This window comes from Antrostomus carolinensis, unplaced genomic scaffold, assembly GCF_000700745.2.
Source record: "Antrostomus carolinensis isolate BGI_N321 unplaced genomic scaffold, ASM70074v2 scaffold21683, whole genome shotgun sequence".
Taxonomy (NCBI): Eukaryota; Metazoa; Chordata; class Aves; order Caprimulgiformes; family Caprimulgidae; genus Antrostomus; species Antrostomus carolinensis.
The window spans coordinates 4394-22417 of NW_010306130.1; the positions used below are offsets into that span (position 1 = coordinate 4394).

General features: G+C 39.9%; 1 protein-coding gene across 1 annotated transcript in view; it reads right to left on the reverse strand.

Annotated features, from left to right (window-relative positions):
* Positions 1 to 172: 172 nt before the first annotated feature.
* RBM39 (RNA binding motif protein 39) overlaps positions 173 to 18024 on the reverse strand; it is a 28770-nt gene continuing 10918 nt past the window's right edge. The window contains exons 4-17 of the mRNA XM_010165030.1: positions 17949 to 18014; positions 17791 to 17844; positions 16242 to 16359; positions 15476 to 15628; positions 14785 to 14922; positions 13104 to 13169; positions 12047 to 12251; positions 11767 to 11844; positions 6086 to 6118; positions 4901 to 4976; positions 4634 to 4739; positions 1265 to 1343; positions 1056 to 1167; positions 173 to 419 (exon numbers count right to left, since the gene is read on the reverse strand). Of these exons, the coding sequence (XP_010163332.1) occupies positions 1067 to 1167; positions 1265 to 1343; positions 4634 to 4739; positions 4901 to 4976; positions 6086 to 6118; positions 11767 to 11844; positions 12047 to 12251; positions 13104 to 13169; positions 14785 to 14922; positions 15476 to 15628; positions 16242 to 16359; positions 17791 to 17844; positions 17949 to 18014 (1273 nt within the window). The 3' untranslated portion in view covers positions 173 to 419; positions 1056 to 1066. The remainder of the gene's footprint in view (positions 420 to 1055; positions 1168 to 1264; positions 1344 to 4633; positions 4740 to 4900; positions 4977 to 6085; positions 6119 to 11766; positions 11845 to 12046; positions 12252 to 13103; positions 13170 to 14784; positions 14923 to 15475; positions 15629 to 16241; positions 16360 to 17790; positions 17845 to 17948; positions 18015 to 18024) is intronic.

Below are 18024 nucleotides of genomic sequence, written 5' to 3' on the forward strand. Positions count from 1 at the left end.
CCCCCCCCGGCCCATAACAGCCCTGGCTGCAGCACATGGAGAGCCAAACAGCAGCAACCAGCTCCTGCACTCCCTCCTGGAGGAGTGGAATTGCAAACATCTACCCTTCAAAGCTTCAGCACACGCCACTTCAGTCAACAACAGGGGAGCAGAAAAACAAAGCTTCATGGAGGCCTTTTTAAGAGAATTTTATTTGAGTGGTTCTTACAAAGATTGTTGCAATATGAAAGTCTTTGATAGAAATATCAAGCTGTCTTGTCAAACACACTGAAGTAACCCAAAAATATATTTCAGAGCTCACAGAGCTTAAAAAGAGCAAAGATTATATGCAACCAGAACAAAACATGTTTCTGTATTTCCTACCCATTTTCAGACTCGGCTGAAATCCTTCACCTGTGCCACACTGCATACATAGAGACCTATCTGGAAATGCAGAGATCGTTTTGTTTGGAAACTTAGACACACCTCACACAGTATTTACAAAGAAACTTTTACAGATACATTAATCAAAAGTTACCATCAAGAAATAAAACCCTTCAGTCCTTCTATTCTTACCAATTTTTCAGCACAAAGCAAGCTGAGTGTCTGTCTAGAGTCAGCTTTCAGTAGCCTTTTGAATTTTCCATTTATACAAAACACTAAATATGTCCCTTCATAAAGTCTATCTCCGATATTAACCTTTAGCAGATCACCTACATTTAGTGAAATGTAAAATGTAATCGCTGCATTAAAAGAAAGGCTTGTGAAACATTAAAAATGTCATTATGTCCCATCTGCCTTTTACAGAGAACTTGTTTTCTATGAGCTACATCTCAGTTCCTACAGATCACCTTAGTAAATGTACAAGAATTACAAGGCAGAACAAGTCAACAGCTTTGTATACAGTGGAAATGCTAGTTAGGGAGAATGAACACACTGCATTTCTGCTTACTTCATTTTATTTTTAAAGGTAGCAGGAAGTGTACACAAAATGACATTAAATCCTTTCCTTTAGTTTTATCTAAATAAAAGATAACTCAATCTTCCTCCAAAAAATAACTATGTACAAAACTGACTAAATCCATCTTCATCGTCGAACAGGAACCAGTAGTTGGGTTGCAGTCATGGAATCTGGGAAAAGGCTGTGGTATGTTGGAAGAGGTACATACGCTGCTGTAATCATTTTACCTAATCAGAAGATTTAAAAAAATAATAATTAAAAAAAACCCAAACAGGATTTGTGTAATTAATGAATAAATTATGTCTCTACCTGAAATGCACTCACCTGCAAACCACCTCCCATGCAATGCATTTACAGCTGCGATGGCAGCAGCAATTGAAGGACATTTGACGTACACGTTGCCCTGTAATACACAAGTGTTACAGTCCGTTAGGAGAGCGAGAAACCTCCCTCATCGTCCCATCAACAGCCACTTCCTTGGCGTGGCTGATGGAGACAAACCTGCCTCGCTGTGTTCCCACTGACACCGCCCAGTAACGCAGAACGCACGAGAAGATGGAGCAGTGGGCAGTTTTTTAGTGACGAGCGTTACCACCCTGTGCCAGTTATCTCAGCACAAAACTTCTCTAAACAGGATTTTGCAAAACAGACCAAACGTGAGCTTGGTCTGAAATCAACAAGTATTGGATTGCTCACTTGCTTGTGGCAACTCTTCAAAGAGAGTATCCAATGGCTCCTGACTACAAATCTCAGGCGGAACAGAAAAGCACCAGGAGTTTGGCTGCCTCTACTGCAGGCTGGCCATCGAGTTCTGCAAATCATCCATTTAACCACAAATACTCAACGAGATATTCAAGTTCCCAGTCTGGGTTTGAAGGGGATTAAGCACTCTCCATTCCTCGGGGTAGGAAGGATGCCAGCACTTCACATGAACTTCAGCATCTGTCTGTCTTTAATTAAACATGGACCGAGACTGAAGAGAAAAAACCCATCGCAACAGGGCCAGGAGAGCCCAAGATGGGATCTAATGAGAGTGACAGACTCATCTTTTAACTCTGCCAGATGTACTGGAAGTTTTCTATCTGCCAATTAAGCACTAATCCAGCCCAACCCAGAGTACTGCAATATTCACACTCAACAGCTGCAAGACATACAGATGCCCACAGTAATGTGGGCACGTTTTTGTGGTTGTCTGCATAAAAACAGAACACTCGCAGTAATTCCTGAACCAGATCAGATTCTAGCTGAAACAGATTTTACAGGAAAAGAATATATAAAGAAACAGAGTGCAGTCTTCCCCTTAGCAGCCTTTGCCAGCCTGTACTAACTCTTCCCACTGTGAACTAATTCCTTCTCAGCAGGGAAACTTGAGATCAGGGCTGATGTTTAAGGCACTAAGCAATTAACACAGGTCTGTTCTCAGCCTCCCCGGCAAAGGCACCCAAGCTGCTTAAATCTTGAAATGAGATGCAGCAACACGAAGCTTTAGTTTTCCTCAACACACCACAGTGTAGACAGGTGCAGTACACGAGAGCACGTGTTCAGGTTCCCCTCTACTCCTCTCCCGTAAGGCCCCACATGGAGCAAGTACTGTGTCCAGTCCTGGGGCCACCAACAGCAGAAGGACATGGAGCGGTTAGAATGAGTCCAGAGGAGGCCACAAGGATGATGCGAGGGCTGGAGCAGCTCTGCTGTGAGGACAGGCTGAGAGAGTTGGGGCTGTTCAGCCTGGAGAAGAGAAGGCTCCAGGGAGACCTTCCAGTGGCCTCCCAGTACCTGAAGGGGCTCCAGGAAGGCTGGGGAGGGACTTTTTATAAGGGCAGTTAATGACAAAACAAGGGGAAATGGCTTGAAAGTGGCAGAGGGGAGATGGAGATGAGATGTGAGGAAGAAATTCTTTGCTGTCCCAGGTTGGCCAGAGAAGCTGTGGCTGCTCCTCCCTGGAAGTGCTGAAGGCCAGGCTGGATGAGGCTTTGAGCAACCTGGTCTAGTGGAAGGTGTCCCTGCTGCTGGCAGGGGGGTTGGGACTGGATGAGCTTTAAGGTCCCTTCCAACCCAGACCAGTCCGTGATTCTCTGATTCAGATGGGACTGCAATCTTCTCACCCACAACAAATCACATCTTCACGGCTGATTACTGACAGCCCTTAGCCTGGGAAGTCTGGCTGTCTGGGAAAGAGCCTTAAAAAGATGGGGGATGAAAACACTTAAAAGACAGCGTGACCAGAATCTCAGCCTGGAAAACAGAACAGCACAGTGGAAACTTATGTTTGAATACAGTATTTTTAAATAACAGTGGGTATTTCATATCTGGGTCATCGCTGTGCCATGTGACAAATGGATTTCACATATCACACAGCTATACAGCTGACAGACTGTGACGTCGTAGCTGTAGGTTTTCTTTTAAATCCACTCACCAACGTGAACCAGAACCAATGTGAGGCACTGCAGGATGCTGAGGGCTGTTGTGATTTTTTGGGGGGTTTGTGTGTTGGTTTTTTCAGTTGTTCAGGGAGGGTTTTTGCCACCTGTCAAAGGACACTTTTGTTTTCTCCAAGACAGTAAAGACTAATGTAGTGCGGGAAAGGTTTCTACCTCCCATCAGCCCAGCAGTCCAACACAGCACTGATCATGAAGATTAAAAACTGCTCAGGAAGTTTGTATGTTGTTTTATGTACTGGACTGCAGCTCCTCTATTATCTGACATCTCAGTAATCCACATGAAAGGTTTCAGGTGGCAGGAGTCTTCTGGAGAAGCAGCACAACATTAACAAAGATTTGTGAGTGCCAAGTGCACTACCAGGGCAGAACAATCCCATTTAAGCAACTGTCAGGGGCAGGAGTGTAGATTTCAGGCTCGCACAATAGAATGAAACACAACAGGACACTTACAGGGTCTGATGGTTAGAAATTAATCTGACTATGAGAGCATTTGAAAACTGTACTTCAATTTGGGCTGTGAATTCTAGATAAAAGGGGTTCAAGAAAGTCACATCATCTCTTTACAGATATTCCACAGGTTATGTTCTAAGAGCTGAAATACAGGGGAAGAGAGAACGAGTCTGGAGATTCTGTAAACCAAGCGAACACAGAAGAAAAATGTATTATATCAGCTTTTTCAAGATGCAGGCTGAGAGCCCCTCAAACAGGCATTAACCAGTGAGTCTGCACCAGCAGCCCTTTTTTCTTGTTACTCTAGGAGCTCCTACTGCCCACAGCAAGACCTGCACATCACTCCTGAACACAACTGTTTCCAACACAGGATTAGGCACACATTTAACAGCACATCTCAAGTCTGCTGGAGCAGGGTGATCCTTGTGCTAAAGCCTCTCTTCCCTAGAAACAGAGGAAACTGGACAGCCCTGGCTTTTTGGGAAAATGCACAGCTTAAGGGAAAAGCCAAATGCCAGAATTAAAGAGGTCACTACTCTTCAGCCTGTATTTCCACAGTAACTCCAGCTGTGTGAATCTGTAAGAGCAGACTGCAGCACCAGAGAACTGCTCTCACACCTGCATTTGATTTACAAACAGTGACTCAAAACAGGAGGGAACCACCTACAATTCTGCAAAAACTGCAAAGTAACTTCAGGAAGTTTAGATTCCATTTAGGGGGAAAAAAAAAAGTATTTGTAATGCTCCCTCAAAGCAACAAAAATCCCCAAACTCCTCAGTGTCTCCTGGGAACCAGGCATACCTGAGCTGAGTTTTTGTCTACATAGATGTGGATAACTCCTCCGTGTTTGTTACATTCCTCGATCACATCATCTTTAATTTCTGTATCCCAGCCAGCTTCTTCTTCACTGTAGGGGGTAGAGGAACAGGATAGAGACGGAATTATCACTTAAGACAAAATCTGCTGCAAAACCCCTCAAAAAAACCTCTGCAACATTCAGATTCCTTTCTCAGATGTTAAAGTCATCAACAAACGCCAAACAGTAACAGACAGAGATAAATCACTTACGTTTGAGGATTAAACATGTTGGAAAGCTGGAAGCACTGTGTTGCAAGTGGCTGTACAGAAGCAGCTGCAGCCAGAACTGTTGTAATGGAAAAAAAAAACCCCAGTAAGAAATCTAAGAACCCGCTGCATGTGGATCCAATTTAAATTAGTATCTTCTATATATTCTTTAAAATCCCAAAATTCAGCCATAATAGCAACAGTTCTAACTAATCAGAAAACTGAAGGCAGAAAAGCAAAACTTGTAACTAGACACTATTTACAATATAGACATTTTTCATTGATGAATACAGAAAATAGCACAGATAACATAGCTACAGTTTAAACTGAAAAGATAATCCTGTACATTGATATTGGTACATTTTCAGTTTAAACATTTAAATGCAGACACATGCACCTTCACATGCATCTAAAAATTCTCCAAGTTGTATGCCAGCAGCACCTTTAATTATTTTCTCCTCATGGAAGCCAAGCAGCAGCTCAGGAGTGAGTGGCACCACTCCATCCAACTTCACAGAAGTGATAGACATCTTTGAGAATTCTCAAAATGTATTTTAAGGACATTGAACTATCCTTCAAAAAAGCATATCCATACTTTTGTCTATTTGAGAATTAAAATTATACACACTGTAACTGCAGAATAGATCTATACTCTTAATGAAATTATTACTTGTCATTTACTGCTGCACATCATCACAGTACATCTTTTTAATTAAAGATAAGCACTGGCCTACAGGCTACAAGCTTCTGTTAATTTAGCTGAAGTAACAGCCACCCTCTCTCTACATAGGTAGACGTGAAGGGCTGCGCAGCCAGAGTAAGATGGTAACGAATCCAGGGACAGTAACCCCAACCTCCTGATTCCCAAATGACCCCTCTAGTCCCTACCTGTAAGGCAAGAAAAAACCCCACACCCAACCACACCTAAACCCACAAACAAAACCACAAACCCACAGGCTTTCTAGGACTAACATATAGCTGGGGAACGTTACCAACACTGAGGAAACGCTACAAAGAAAAGGCAAAATATTTAACATCCATTCTGTTATTTTCAGTCAATAATCAACACACAGTATGATTCCTCCAGACACCAACACAGGCTGCTGGCAAACTCTACATCAGAAGCATTTCACTTACATCTGTAACAAAACCTATTGGTGACAAGTTACATATCAAATGCTACTTTACCTTCATTCTGCTGAGATAGTCTCGTTTGCAAATCTAAAGAAAAATATACAGAAGTTAATCAGTACACTTGCCAGCATTATTGTATCATTACCTGCCAGGTTGTTTAGCTTGTATTTTTGTGGTTAAGAGCTTGTTCAAGTACCTCAACCCACTCTCACTGTTCCTCTCTAGTTGTGAGTAATTTCACTAATTTCAGCTTCTTAGCTGGAATATTCTGTACTTGATGGAGATCCCATGACCACAAAGGTAAGCATATTTCAAAGAGAAACAATACCTTCAAAGGAAGACATGATCACGTCCTTTAATTCAATGTATCGTTTCCACCCTGCCTTTGCTGTGCTCGAACTCCTTATAAGACTTAACTTTGTCCCATGAGAAAAAACCTACAGCAATTCTTACAGGCATTAGAAGTTTGGCATGTTTACTAACAGAAAGGATTTAAACTCACAGTTACCCAAACGTGACATTCTAAAAACAGTTACCTACTTTAATTTCAAGTAGAATAAGGTGATACTTCAGCTGTTATCTTTTCATATAAATTTCATAGCAACACAAGTTAATTTGGTATTTTTCAAATTCAAAACATTTTCAAGTGTTCAGAACATTTAATTTGCCAATAAAACACTAAATACTTGTTTAATAACATAGAGCTGCCCTGATTTGAAGGCAAGGGAACACAGACTTTCTAACCATTTCCAGCTACACAACTCCAATACCTGACATCTTTAAATCAACAGAAAACTTCAGAATGCAAGAAATATTAGCATAAGCCTCTTCACTTATGTTCCAACTGAATTCACAGGAACACAAGGAGTTAGAAGACTAAATTTAACCATCATCTTAATTCACTTGTTCAGAAAGCAGTGAAGTGATGGACCCCACAGAAGCTTCCAAGCTTACGTGGAAATACCTGGAGGTACCAGGTAGCAACATACCTTTTCCCTTTTTAATAAACTCTCTTCCACAACACTGGGGGACCAGCAGGAGTGATTTTTTTTTTGCTCTAAGTATTAGGCAGTGAGAGCCCTGAAGGCAAGTTTCCTCAAGTGTCTTCCATAGAAGAACCATATTGAAAAATGGGTGATGTGTGGAGCAAGCTCCCAAGGCTGAGCTGTAACACCAGCTGGCTGCATTTAGCATGTTTTTCATCTGGATCTGAACACGAAAGAAATCCTCAGCTCCACAGAGTGAGAAACACCACACTGGGGAAGACTCTCTTAGCCTGTATTCTCTGCAGAAACTGCATGGATTTGGCCAAATCTGTAACTCATTACCCAGTCAATTACTACTCTAATGTTTTTGTTAAAAAATGTGTTTTAAAAAAAGAATCAAACCCCAAATCTCCTGAACCACTCTAGTCAGACAAGGACAGAGACTTTTCCCTCTGCAATTCTGACACAATTGCACATAGGCATCATGTACAGCTGAACTCACCACATGGCAGCCAGCCTGGGGCTCTGCAGCTGAATGCTCCAGACCACCTGCAGTAGATCTACACAGATCACCAGTTCAAACTCTGTCTAGGGCCAAAAGTCAAATCTGCTCTAAACACAGAGATCAGCAGTCTCTTGTGGCAACAAGTTTCACAGGTTAATTATCTACCACCTCTGAAACATAATCCCCTGTCCACCAAATCTTTCATCAGCTAACTGCATTTTCTTGTTGCTCATGACTGAACAGTCCTCTCCTCTCACTTCTAAATTCACTCAAAAGTTAGAAATTCATCATCGCTCTTCTCTGTCAACTCTTATTCTTCCCTATTTTAAATAGCATGTGGAAACTAAAATGAATACATCTGACAAGATCAAAGTAACTTTTTCAGTATGCTCTGTATATATAATCTGTAAGAGTAGCGAGTTTAGCATGACTAAGTCCATGCTTGATACAGAGAAAGCAGAAATACAGAATTATCTACCAAAGCACTGCAGGGCTTAAAATGAAGTTGCATGTTTACTTCAAAGCACAGCTAGCATTAAATAAAAAAGCCTGCCAAGTATTCCCCAGTTTTTTAAGTAGTTACTCACAACAGAACAGCAGATCAAACAGAGGTCCTGGATGATAATATCTATTTGCCCCTCTACTGCAGCACATTATCTCAATCTTTTTCATAAACAGATAGTTCCTTCCCAAAAGAAAGAAATGTTTGGTCCCACAAAGCATTAGAACAATGTTCTATAGCCTCATGGTTATTTTAAGTTTCAGATTTTCAGACAATATACTACAGAACACAAAGTACAGCTACAACTGTTTAGCTTCAATTCTTTTTCCTGCTGGAATTTTCTCCACATGAATAAATGTCCAGGTTCTCAGGTCTCCTGTAAAACTAAGTCTTCAGCTTCCTTATTTTAGTTTGATTCAACCCATCTTGTACATGGGTGACCAGAACTGTTCATGAATGTGTACGTTACATCTGCGATGCTCAAGTACACTGCCTCGAGGAACGCACTTACCCTTTTGGAAAGGCACCACGCTGACAGCTGATACTCACTGATAGACTGGAGTATTTAGGTATTTCCCTCCTCCTCGGCCATCTTTCACTGCTAAGCTCCCAGGCTATATAACTCGAGTTTGCTTCAATGCTGAATAGGTGAACAATGTACAACACCCCAAGGATTCCTTACTGACAGCACCTCTGTATTTACTCACCTCATTCCTACTCTTGTTGACCATTGTTATTGAGGTAAATATTAAACAAGATCAGCCCAACACCTGAACTCTGGTTTCAACAACAGCATCTAACCTTGCCAGCTTCACCTGAAAAAAACCCCCTCTTTCTTTGAGGCAGCTTCTTACACATCTTGTACAACTTGTACTACTCACTTCTCCAGCTTATTGACTTCCAAATGACACAAGTCAAAAGTTGAAAGAGAGGAGTTCTGCTGCTTCTCCTCTGTCTAGGAAAGTCAGTTTTGTCAAAGATTAAGTCTTTAGCTGCAGTTTCTCTGGGACTATGCTATAATATAATAGCACTCTCCAGTTTACCCATCTTTAGTATGACTGCTGATGGAGAGAAGTGAAGTCAGAGTAACAGACTGTAAACTGGACAGATTACGTTCCTCCTCCTTCCTTTTAAGTGTAGGTAATTTAGAATTAGATGTTCCAGCTATGTATTGTATCACAGACTTAAAATATTTATTGGCAATACCAGACCTCATATGTCATGTAACTATTCCCCCACTTATTTCGATGGGAGTTTTCTTACGACTCTCCACTGAGCATGTTCAGCTCTTACTTTTATCTTTGCTTCTACCTTGTGAATAATTTTTTTTTTTAATCCATATGCCCATCTTACCTTCCCCAAACTCGATGACCAGTGTTCCCCACTACAAGCTGAGGCAATGAGATTCTTCTGAAACATCTTGAGGAGTATTTTTTCATTAAACCTCAGCCCCACTTCCTTTTTGTTTTCTTTGAAAGTTGGTACATCTTCATCTATGCATTCATGCCTTTCACAAGGTCTAACTCAATCTCACTGCAATTCTAATTTTATTTATTTCCTAAACTAAAAACATTGTTATCAATCCTTTTTCCTGTTCTTCATAGCCTCTGTGCTTATTTCTTATTTCTTTTGGGGTAGTTAATCACCCAGTTCGGTGTGGAGCCCATTTTTAACAGGACTGTTTTTTTCTTTCTGATGCAATATAGCATTAGCAATTTGGAACTGAGGAACTTTTAACATCCTGACTGTTCAAACACCCAAGCTGCTTAGACCAGATGACTTTATTGCCTTGTTTCTTTGACCAGCACTTTAGAAATCAGAAGCCTTAGTTACAGACCTGTTTTGTTTATCCTTCCATTTAAACTTGAGCAACTCATGATCCCTCAAGTCAATGGTAATTTCTATTCTCATCCATAACATCTTCATTACTTACCAAATTGAGTTTAAAATAGCATCCCCTCTTCATGAGTCAGTGAGTGTTTGATGAAGAAATTTGTCGGATATCACATCCAGGAATATCTGGGCCCCACCATTATTACTAGTAATTCTTCTCCAATCTGTATCAGGGAAGTTAAAGTCTCCCATAATGACACAATTCCTGGTAGTAATTTTCTCTAACAAGAGTAAAGAGATCTTTAATCCATAACCAAATCTCACTTTGGGGATAGCTCATGACTTTATCGTAGTAAAAAAACTTTATCTTTTCCAAAGTTACTTAAGTTGCATGTCTGCATTATTCCTTTTGTACAGTACAAGTGGAATAAACAATGCTTCTCCTGCTGCTTTTATTTCTGCAGTTACTAAACATGCACATTCTTCAAAGACCTGCATTCAGCCTTAGCATTTATTCCTCCACAGCCACGTTGTCTCATACTGATTCCACGCTATCCGAACAGTTCAGCTGTGTCAGACTTTTTTGGCCATGTTCCCAATTTGGGGAGTTTGGATTTGTTCAGCTTGTTTGTTTCAAATATGGGGGTGGGGAAAGGACTGGTGGTTTTAAAAACTATTTCTCTCATTTTTCATTGACTAGACCTGTTTCCAAGCAAGACTGTCACACCACTTTATCAACCACATTAAAGGTGATCTAATTTTAGTGTTGTTTACCTTTCCTTCTCTTTCTGGACTAGATATGCTTTTTCCTTGCCACTGTGTCTTTTTCATCTTTTTTCTTCTTAAGTAGAAAAAAACCATATTATTCCTCAACCCATTATTTTTTTTCTTTTCCTTCCAAGGGTGTATCTATAGAAAGACTCTGATATTCTTTTAGCAACTGTCTACAGTTTCATATGTATGCTCTTCTCAGAGAAGTGCATCTGCACTCAGTAACATGATTCAGGTGCATTTTAAGTCTGAATCACATCTGTCACAAACTCTGCTGGAAGACAAACAAAACAATGCCACCTATTTTTTGTTGGTTTCCTGACACTTCTCGCACATTCCAGCATCTAGTTATTTGTGACATTCAAGTCTTTTCTACTGCTATGACAGTTTCACATCCTTTGGTTTTGTATTAATAAAAAATAACAAGAAGAAATTCCACTCTAAGTTCCTAATCTTCTGCGAGAGGTTCCTCATTGCTCTAGTTCTGAAGATCTCTTGAACAGATTGTTTAGGCCAGTTATGAACTAGCAGCAGCAATCACATCCTCAATGTCACTCCCTCTCGCAACAAAATAGTCTCAGCAACACTCCCAACATACCCACTTGCAGAAGACACAAGGAATAGCCAGTTCCAAGCAACACACAAATCCCTTGCTGCAGTGTCCTTCCTCACCAGAACAGGACATTCACTGTACAAACCCAGTGCTACTGTAGTCTTAGTTGCCGTGTCCCCCATGAAGTCCTTCCTAATAACCTTCTTGCCCCTAGTACAGCTGTTTTTTCAAAAGGGTCAAACCCCTTAAAATTGTGAGCCTGTCATTTTTAACAGTCAACATTTACACTGCAGTAGAACATAGAAGTTCCCATTAATACAGGGAATAGTAAAGAGAAAAAGCTGAAGGCTTGGGATGAATTAAGTGAACTATAACACATTTGCTGAAACCAAGGCAAAGTGAATCATGCCCATCAAAGCTGTCATATACTGTCACTGTTTATTTGCTCATGGGTTTGCAACACTTCACAGTTTGTATAACATGCTGTAATACCTATGTTCTCATTTTAAAAGATCACAAAATGTAGTTAAGTACCTCGTGTCTCGAAACCATAATTTGAAAGATAAACAGGTCATCATTCCTTACCTGCCACAGCTCCAAAGGCCAAAGACCCGCTCATCTGCAGCGCCTGCTGTGCAGCTGGAGGAATCTGCAAACCAGTACCTAGCACAGAACACGAACACACGCTGTAGCAAGCACTTTTCACTCAGTCAGGGATGCAGTAACAGGAGTAGCAGAAAACTTTACTGTTGTCAAAAGCTCAAAAATACCACTACATGCATTAGCATAATATTCTGTGGGGTATTATTTCAAATACTGCAGGCTTCTGTATTTTCACACACTTGCTATTAATCATCACACATACCTTCTGCAAGTCTTGCCATCAACTGAAGGCGACCAGTTGTTCCCAAGTCAATTCCAGTTCGCTCCAACTCATCACTGTCCAAAAAGGAACTAGCACTGGAAGCATCAGTACGCTCGGTTACGTGTCCCACTTTCATTGGCCTACCAGCCAGTTCAAATCCGTTGAGTTGTTCCAAGGCCTTTTTGGCACACTCAGAGTCTGAGAACTGTGGATTGGAAAAATATAAATTCACTAACACTGCCCACATCATCCAGCAACGTTTGCACTCCGTGTAATACCTACAGTTATGTAAACACAAGAAACACTACATTTAAGGTAACAATAGCTACAAGCCAACTTCAACGTGCTTTGTATTTCCCATTTAAACTGAGCACACACAAGATTGGGTATTTACTTTCTCCTGTTTGGGTAAGAATATATTTATGTATCACTGTTGAAGCTAGAGCATATATAGACACTGCAATCAGGTAAGTCATGGCTGCGGTTATCTTTCAACACCTTCCAAGAATGACAGTCACTTCCTTTGTAACCTTCTAACTGCCATGCATTTACTGGCTATTCCCAACGGATATTCTGCTCTGTGCTGTGTAACATCAAATTAAACATGAAATTTCTGTCAGTGTTAAAACCATCAAATATTCTCTCCCCACCCCCAATATGACAAACTGCCAGGTCAGTCAAGAAACCCAAGTTCACAAAATTATAGATGTGAGGGTAAAGAGGAAAGATGTTTTCAACTAGAAGTTTTAGAGGAAAATACATTTTAGATGCTAAAAAGATCAAATTCAATAACTTTCCCAGCACTGTGAAAACGCCAGCCTTCACTAGCATCTTTGCCTGCAGAGGACAGCACTGCTTTACCAGGCACTGACCACAAACAGTGGTCATACGCACTGTTCAACCACAAAGAACTGGTAGAAACAAAGGTCATTGTTCACGTCTTGCAACATCACATTTCTAAGATGAGACTTAACAGAGACTGCTGAGTAAGCTATATTACTACAAGGGAAGGTTACACTCAGAAATGATCTAAGAAGTCTGGCAATTCTGGTCATACCGTAATAAATCCATATCCTTTTGAGCGCCCAGTCTCACTGTCCATCATCAGCTGAATGCTTTCAATCTAAAAATAAGAATAAAGCTGTTTATTATCAGACATTTTGGAACAAACCACAAGATACCAAAACAAAACCTGAATACAGCCCTGTGAAATATACATATATGAATGTGAAACCACTTTTTTTTTTTAATCAGGTCCTCATTCCTTCCTCAAGTCAAAATCAGTGTACAGGCAGCTAGATACAGAGTTTTAAACTAAACCAGAAGCAGGCAAACATATGGGGGATGTACAATTTCTCCTCTGAGTCCAGCTACAGGCAGAGACTTGGTCCTGATGCAACATTCTAGCAGACAATGAACGTGCAGACATCATCAAATCCTAAATGAAACATTTAGTCATGGCATCTCATACACCGAGAAACTCCATTTTACAAGGTAATAGAATGACTTTGCATGACTTTGACCAGCAGTTTTAAAAAAAAAGGGTGCATATTTTAAATAATTGTTGGCATATCAGATCTGAATTTAAAACATATTAGTAAGTCATCCATGAGCCATAAAACAGTGTTGGGAAGTGACAGCAACAGAAATAAGAGGAAGAATTGAGTTTAAGACTGGAGTATATGGAATCAGGAGAAGGAAAAACCTTCACAGCTCCACACGTAAGCCTCCCAAACTACATTAATCCTACTGCCAGACCTTGAGAGAAAACAAAACAAGAACAGCCCACATGGATTAACATTTAATAAGTTGCTGCAATTTTCCAGGCTTTTGCACAACAGAATTAAAGGGATACACAGACTGAATCTGAATAAGGCATCTGAAAACCACTGTTAGAGTATGTACGAGGCAGGGTTAACGTCCAAAGATAGTACGAAAGAACATCAATGGACTTGACAAGTTTCTTTTTTCTGCATTAAGCAGCACATGAAATACCTCACTTTTCCCACTATCTCATGATGATATACCCATGGTACCTTAGTTAGCACAGCAGGGCTAACAAATATTCATTATGACTCCACTAGAAACTCCAGATCTGATCTGCTCACTTCCATAACTCTGTCATATCACCACACCACAGACTGGGGCTTAACGATCAGGAGTGACAAGAGGCCTGTGTCAGAGCTGTCAGGGACACGCTGCCAGTTCATGGTAACAACGGGAGCTAAAACTTCAGCAGAGATCCTCAGAAACAAATGAAACTGCTACAGTCACAGACTTGATCTGGGGCTTTTGTGTTTTACCCTGTGAAATGGACCCCCATTCACAATCACATTGCTGGGCAGGGAGGGGGGGATATTTACAAGCTGCAGAAGCAGGACATAACAGGGATTTTTTGTTTGGTTATGGTTCTTTGATTTTTGTTTGTTTGCAGTTTTGTGCGTGTGTTTCTTTTGTTTTGTAATTTTAGGTACTCACTGAATTCTCAGCTTCCCTTCATAAGACCTGCCATTCAAAAATCACTGGACCACATCACAAATCAAGGTTCTCATTTGTTCTCCAATACTAATTATGTATCTAAAGGCTTGTAGATAGCACAGGCACAGAAGAGCAAGAAAAAGAAACAAATGTTTTGCAGGTGTGAAGCTGAATTATTTCCAGAAGCTGTGAGTGCTCAATAAGTAATCTAGGTTTTTCAGATAAACTATCATAACACAACATGTCAAAATAAAATTTACCCTGCCAAATGGCTCAAAAATTCCTCTAAGCATATCTTCAGTTATGTTAAAGTGTAATGATCCCACATAGAGTCTCATAGGACCAGCACTGCCCTTCTGCAGGTTATTTGCCATTGCTGCTGCTCTGTTCTTCTCTGCCTAAGGAAAAAAGAAAAACTCGCCTTCAGTGAGAATTTCATAAAAAATCCTAACATATGCACTATACATCTACCAGATTAAAACTAGATTCACCAAAAAATACAAGCTGTTGTATAATCTGCTCGCTATCCATTAAGACTTTAAAATCTACAAAATCCAAGCCCATGACGAAGTAGAGAGACAGACACAGTTTCCAAAAGGCTTCAAATTGAGCAGCTTCATGTGGAATTCTATCTTGTGTCTAGTAAATGAACAGTTTACTGTTTACATCTGCTGGGAAGCATACATAATATACTACAGTTCTGTAACACTATTACAGCTTCACTATTACTACTTTCTTAACATCTATTTTCAACATGCATTATATCACTTTGAATTGCTTTAATTTGTCTGTCTGGGATACAAATGTCCATATATAATTAGCTTAAATAATAACTCTTGAAAAGGTTTTCCAAATATTCAATGGTAATCAAATCTTCTAACAGCAAGTTTTTCAGCAAGATAAAAGAGGCACCACTCAACATGAATAAACCAGAGGTTTCCAGCTCCTTACCTGCGATGCCTGTACGATGATTGGTACCCCCAAGACTCTCTGTCCAGTCAGTCCTATTGCCAGAGGCACTGAACTAACATCAACAAATTCTACATAAGCAATTCCCTTTGAGCGCCTGGAATTTCTATCGGAAATCATTCGCACATCACGAACCTGAAAGTACAGAAATGCTGTCAGACATCAAGGGAAAAATACCTGAATGCAGTCCACTGCTCAGAAAGGAATTAATAACCAGACAATTCCTTTCCAAGCCAATGGCATTGCAATTATGCCACAAATCTAGAGTAGCACAAAGCTATCTTAACAAACATAACCCTGAGGCAAGCTAGGATTAAAAGCTGCCAAAGTAAAATGTAGCATCCTACAGGAACAGGGGCACCTGCAGAACTGTAACGCTTTAAGCCAGAACCTTACAGCTGATGGAACAAATACAGTTTTTCAAAATTAAAAGTTAAACTAATTTTTAAATTACTCTGTAACTGGCAGGCCTATCTGCAAAAGACTGGAACTTGAGAAAAATTGAGTTGTTGAATCAGAATTGCTGTGCCATGTTTTTCATCACATCAAATGCTGAACAATGAACTCCTGATAAACTACGTTCTCATGTTCAGAGCCTTTAAGAATTAGCTGCTTGTCATTCATTCCCCCTTTCACCTGTACAGGAAGCTCCAGAAAACCACCTGCTTACAATTCTGCAGAATATTAATCCTGTACTAGGACAGCCTGATGAAGTATTCAGAATCATTTTAACCTCCCCATCCATTACCTTCCCTACTGTAGAGAAAAATTCTTCCAGGTCTCTTGGTCGAATTCTTGCAGCCAGCTGCATGCAGAATACTGTTCGAGCATCCCTCTCTTCAGGGGTAAGATTATCAATAGGTTCTCTGGAAAGAGGAAAGTTCAGTTAAAAAATAATCTGAATTAAGGTAACTCATCTCTGGATCATGCAGGAAACTTTAAATAATCAGTACTTTGAAGTCTGATGGGGGAAAAAAGCACCTCCCATATTAAAGCAGATAATTCAGGTCAAGATAATTCAGGTCTTCAGGTCAAGAACTGAAGGGAACATTTAATGTTAATATTATAATAATACAATTACTACTTTAACACAACTAAGTATCCAGTTTCAACTATAAGCATTAAATATCATTGGAAAATTGTAGAGAAGCCCCAGCTAAACAGAGATGCCATTTCACTACTGTCCAGAGCAGGTAACTACCACTAGGCAGCCTGCAGTCAAAAAGATGAGATGGAAGGACAGGAAAACAAAGGAAAACGGGATTAATTAGCACAGTTCAGCTGTCTGAACTCTCAGACAAGTAGTACAACTTCTTTTTTTGGTGGCTTTGGAAACTCTTTAACACCTAATCAGTCACTTCAGAGTCACTACAGCTGCTGTGTAAACGATACTGATATCTACAGAGTTCTCATTTTTCAGTTTCAGCTTGTTAACTCTAAAAAGTATGAATAGTGAGTAATTAATCTCGTCCTTGATACCAGAAGCACAAGATTAATTTTAATTCGATACTGTTCACTACCTGAAATCAGATGCACTACTTTTCAGGTGTTCAAATCTAAAAAACTCCAACTTGTACTTAAGTACAGGACAGAATTAGCATGCTGGATCCTGGACTCAGTTTCCAATCATGTAATAGGTATTTATATTTTTATATATTTTTCTAAAAAAATCACTGAGAATACACAAGAACAATTTAAACTAAATTACCTTAGTAAGGGTTTGCTAATAATTAAAAAAAGCAAGATTGGTTAAATTTAATTGCATTAATTTAGATAATAATCTCATTAGCAGCTATCTAAATCCAATTCCCTTAAATGAGAAGCCTAAGAGTGGATAAACACCTCCTGGATTTCAGAGGCACCTCGCTTCTCTACAAATAACATCAATATATATGGAATAGGGAAAAGAAACATTTGTACAGTACTTTTCCATTCAGTACTTAAGATTATTAAGTAACATTTACCAGAAAAGCTAGCTCATTTAAATGACAATTAACAGGAAAAATGGTAAGAACACAGAAACACAAAAAGCAAAGCAAGACATGTTTTGCAAACAGCCATTATTTACAGTTGCACACTGTTATTGAGGGAGGAGAGGTAATTTATGACATGGGGAGAAAGCAATGTATTTTCAATGCTCTCCTCTCATGGCCTTTCTGAACGAACTCCAGCATTACTTGTGAGTTGAAGCTGGTGAGCAACTAGTCATGCATTATTTCACCTTTACCTCTCCAACTCCAATTAGACAAAAAACCCCCCCACAACCCACAAACCCAAATGTGTGTAAAAATTCCTACCTAACAGGGCTCTTGTCTTTTCTGAAGGGACTTTTGCTTCTGGAGCGTCGTCTGCTATGAAGAGAGATGAATAAGATTACAAGAAAACCTTCAAACATACCAGTCTGATTTTAAAGACTATTAATATCCCAATAAAAAAATAGAGAAAACTCAGAAACCTTAATTTGATGCTGTGAGGCAGACCAATCTTCCCTCTGATGGCACTGTTGAATTTTGGACCAGAACTACGGTAAA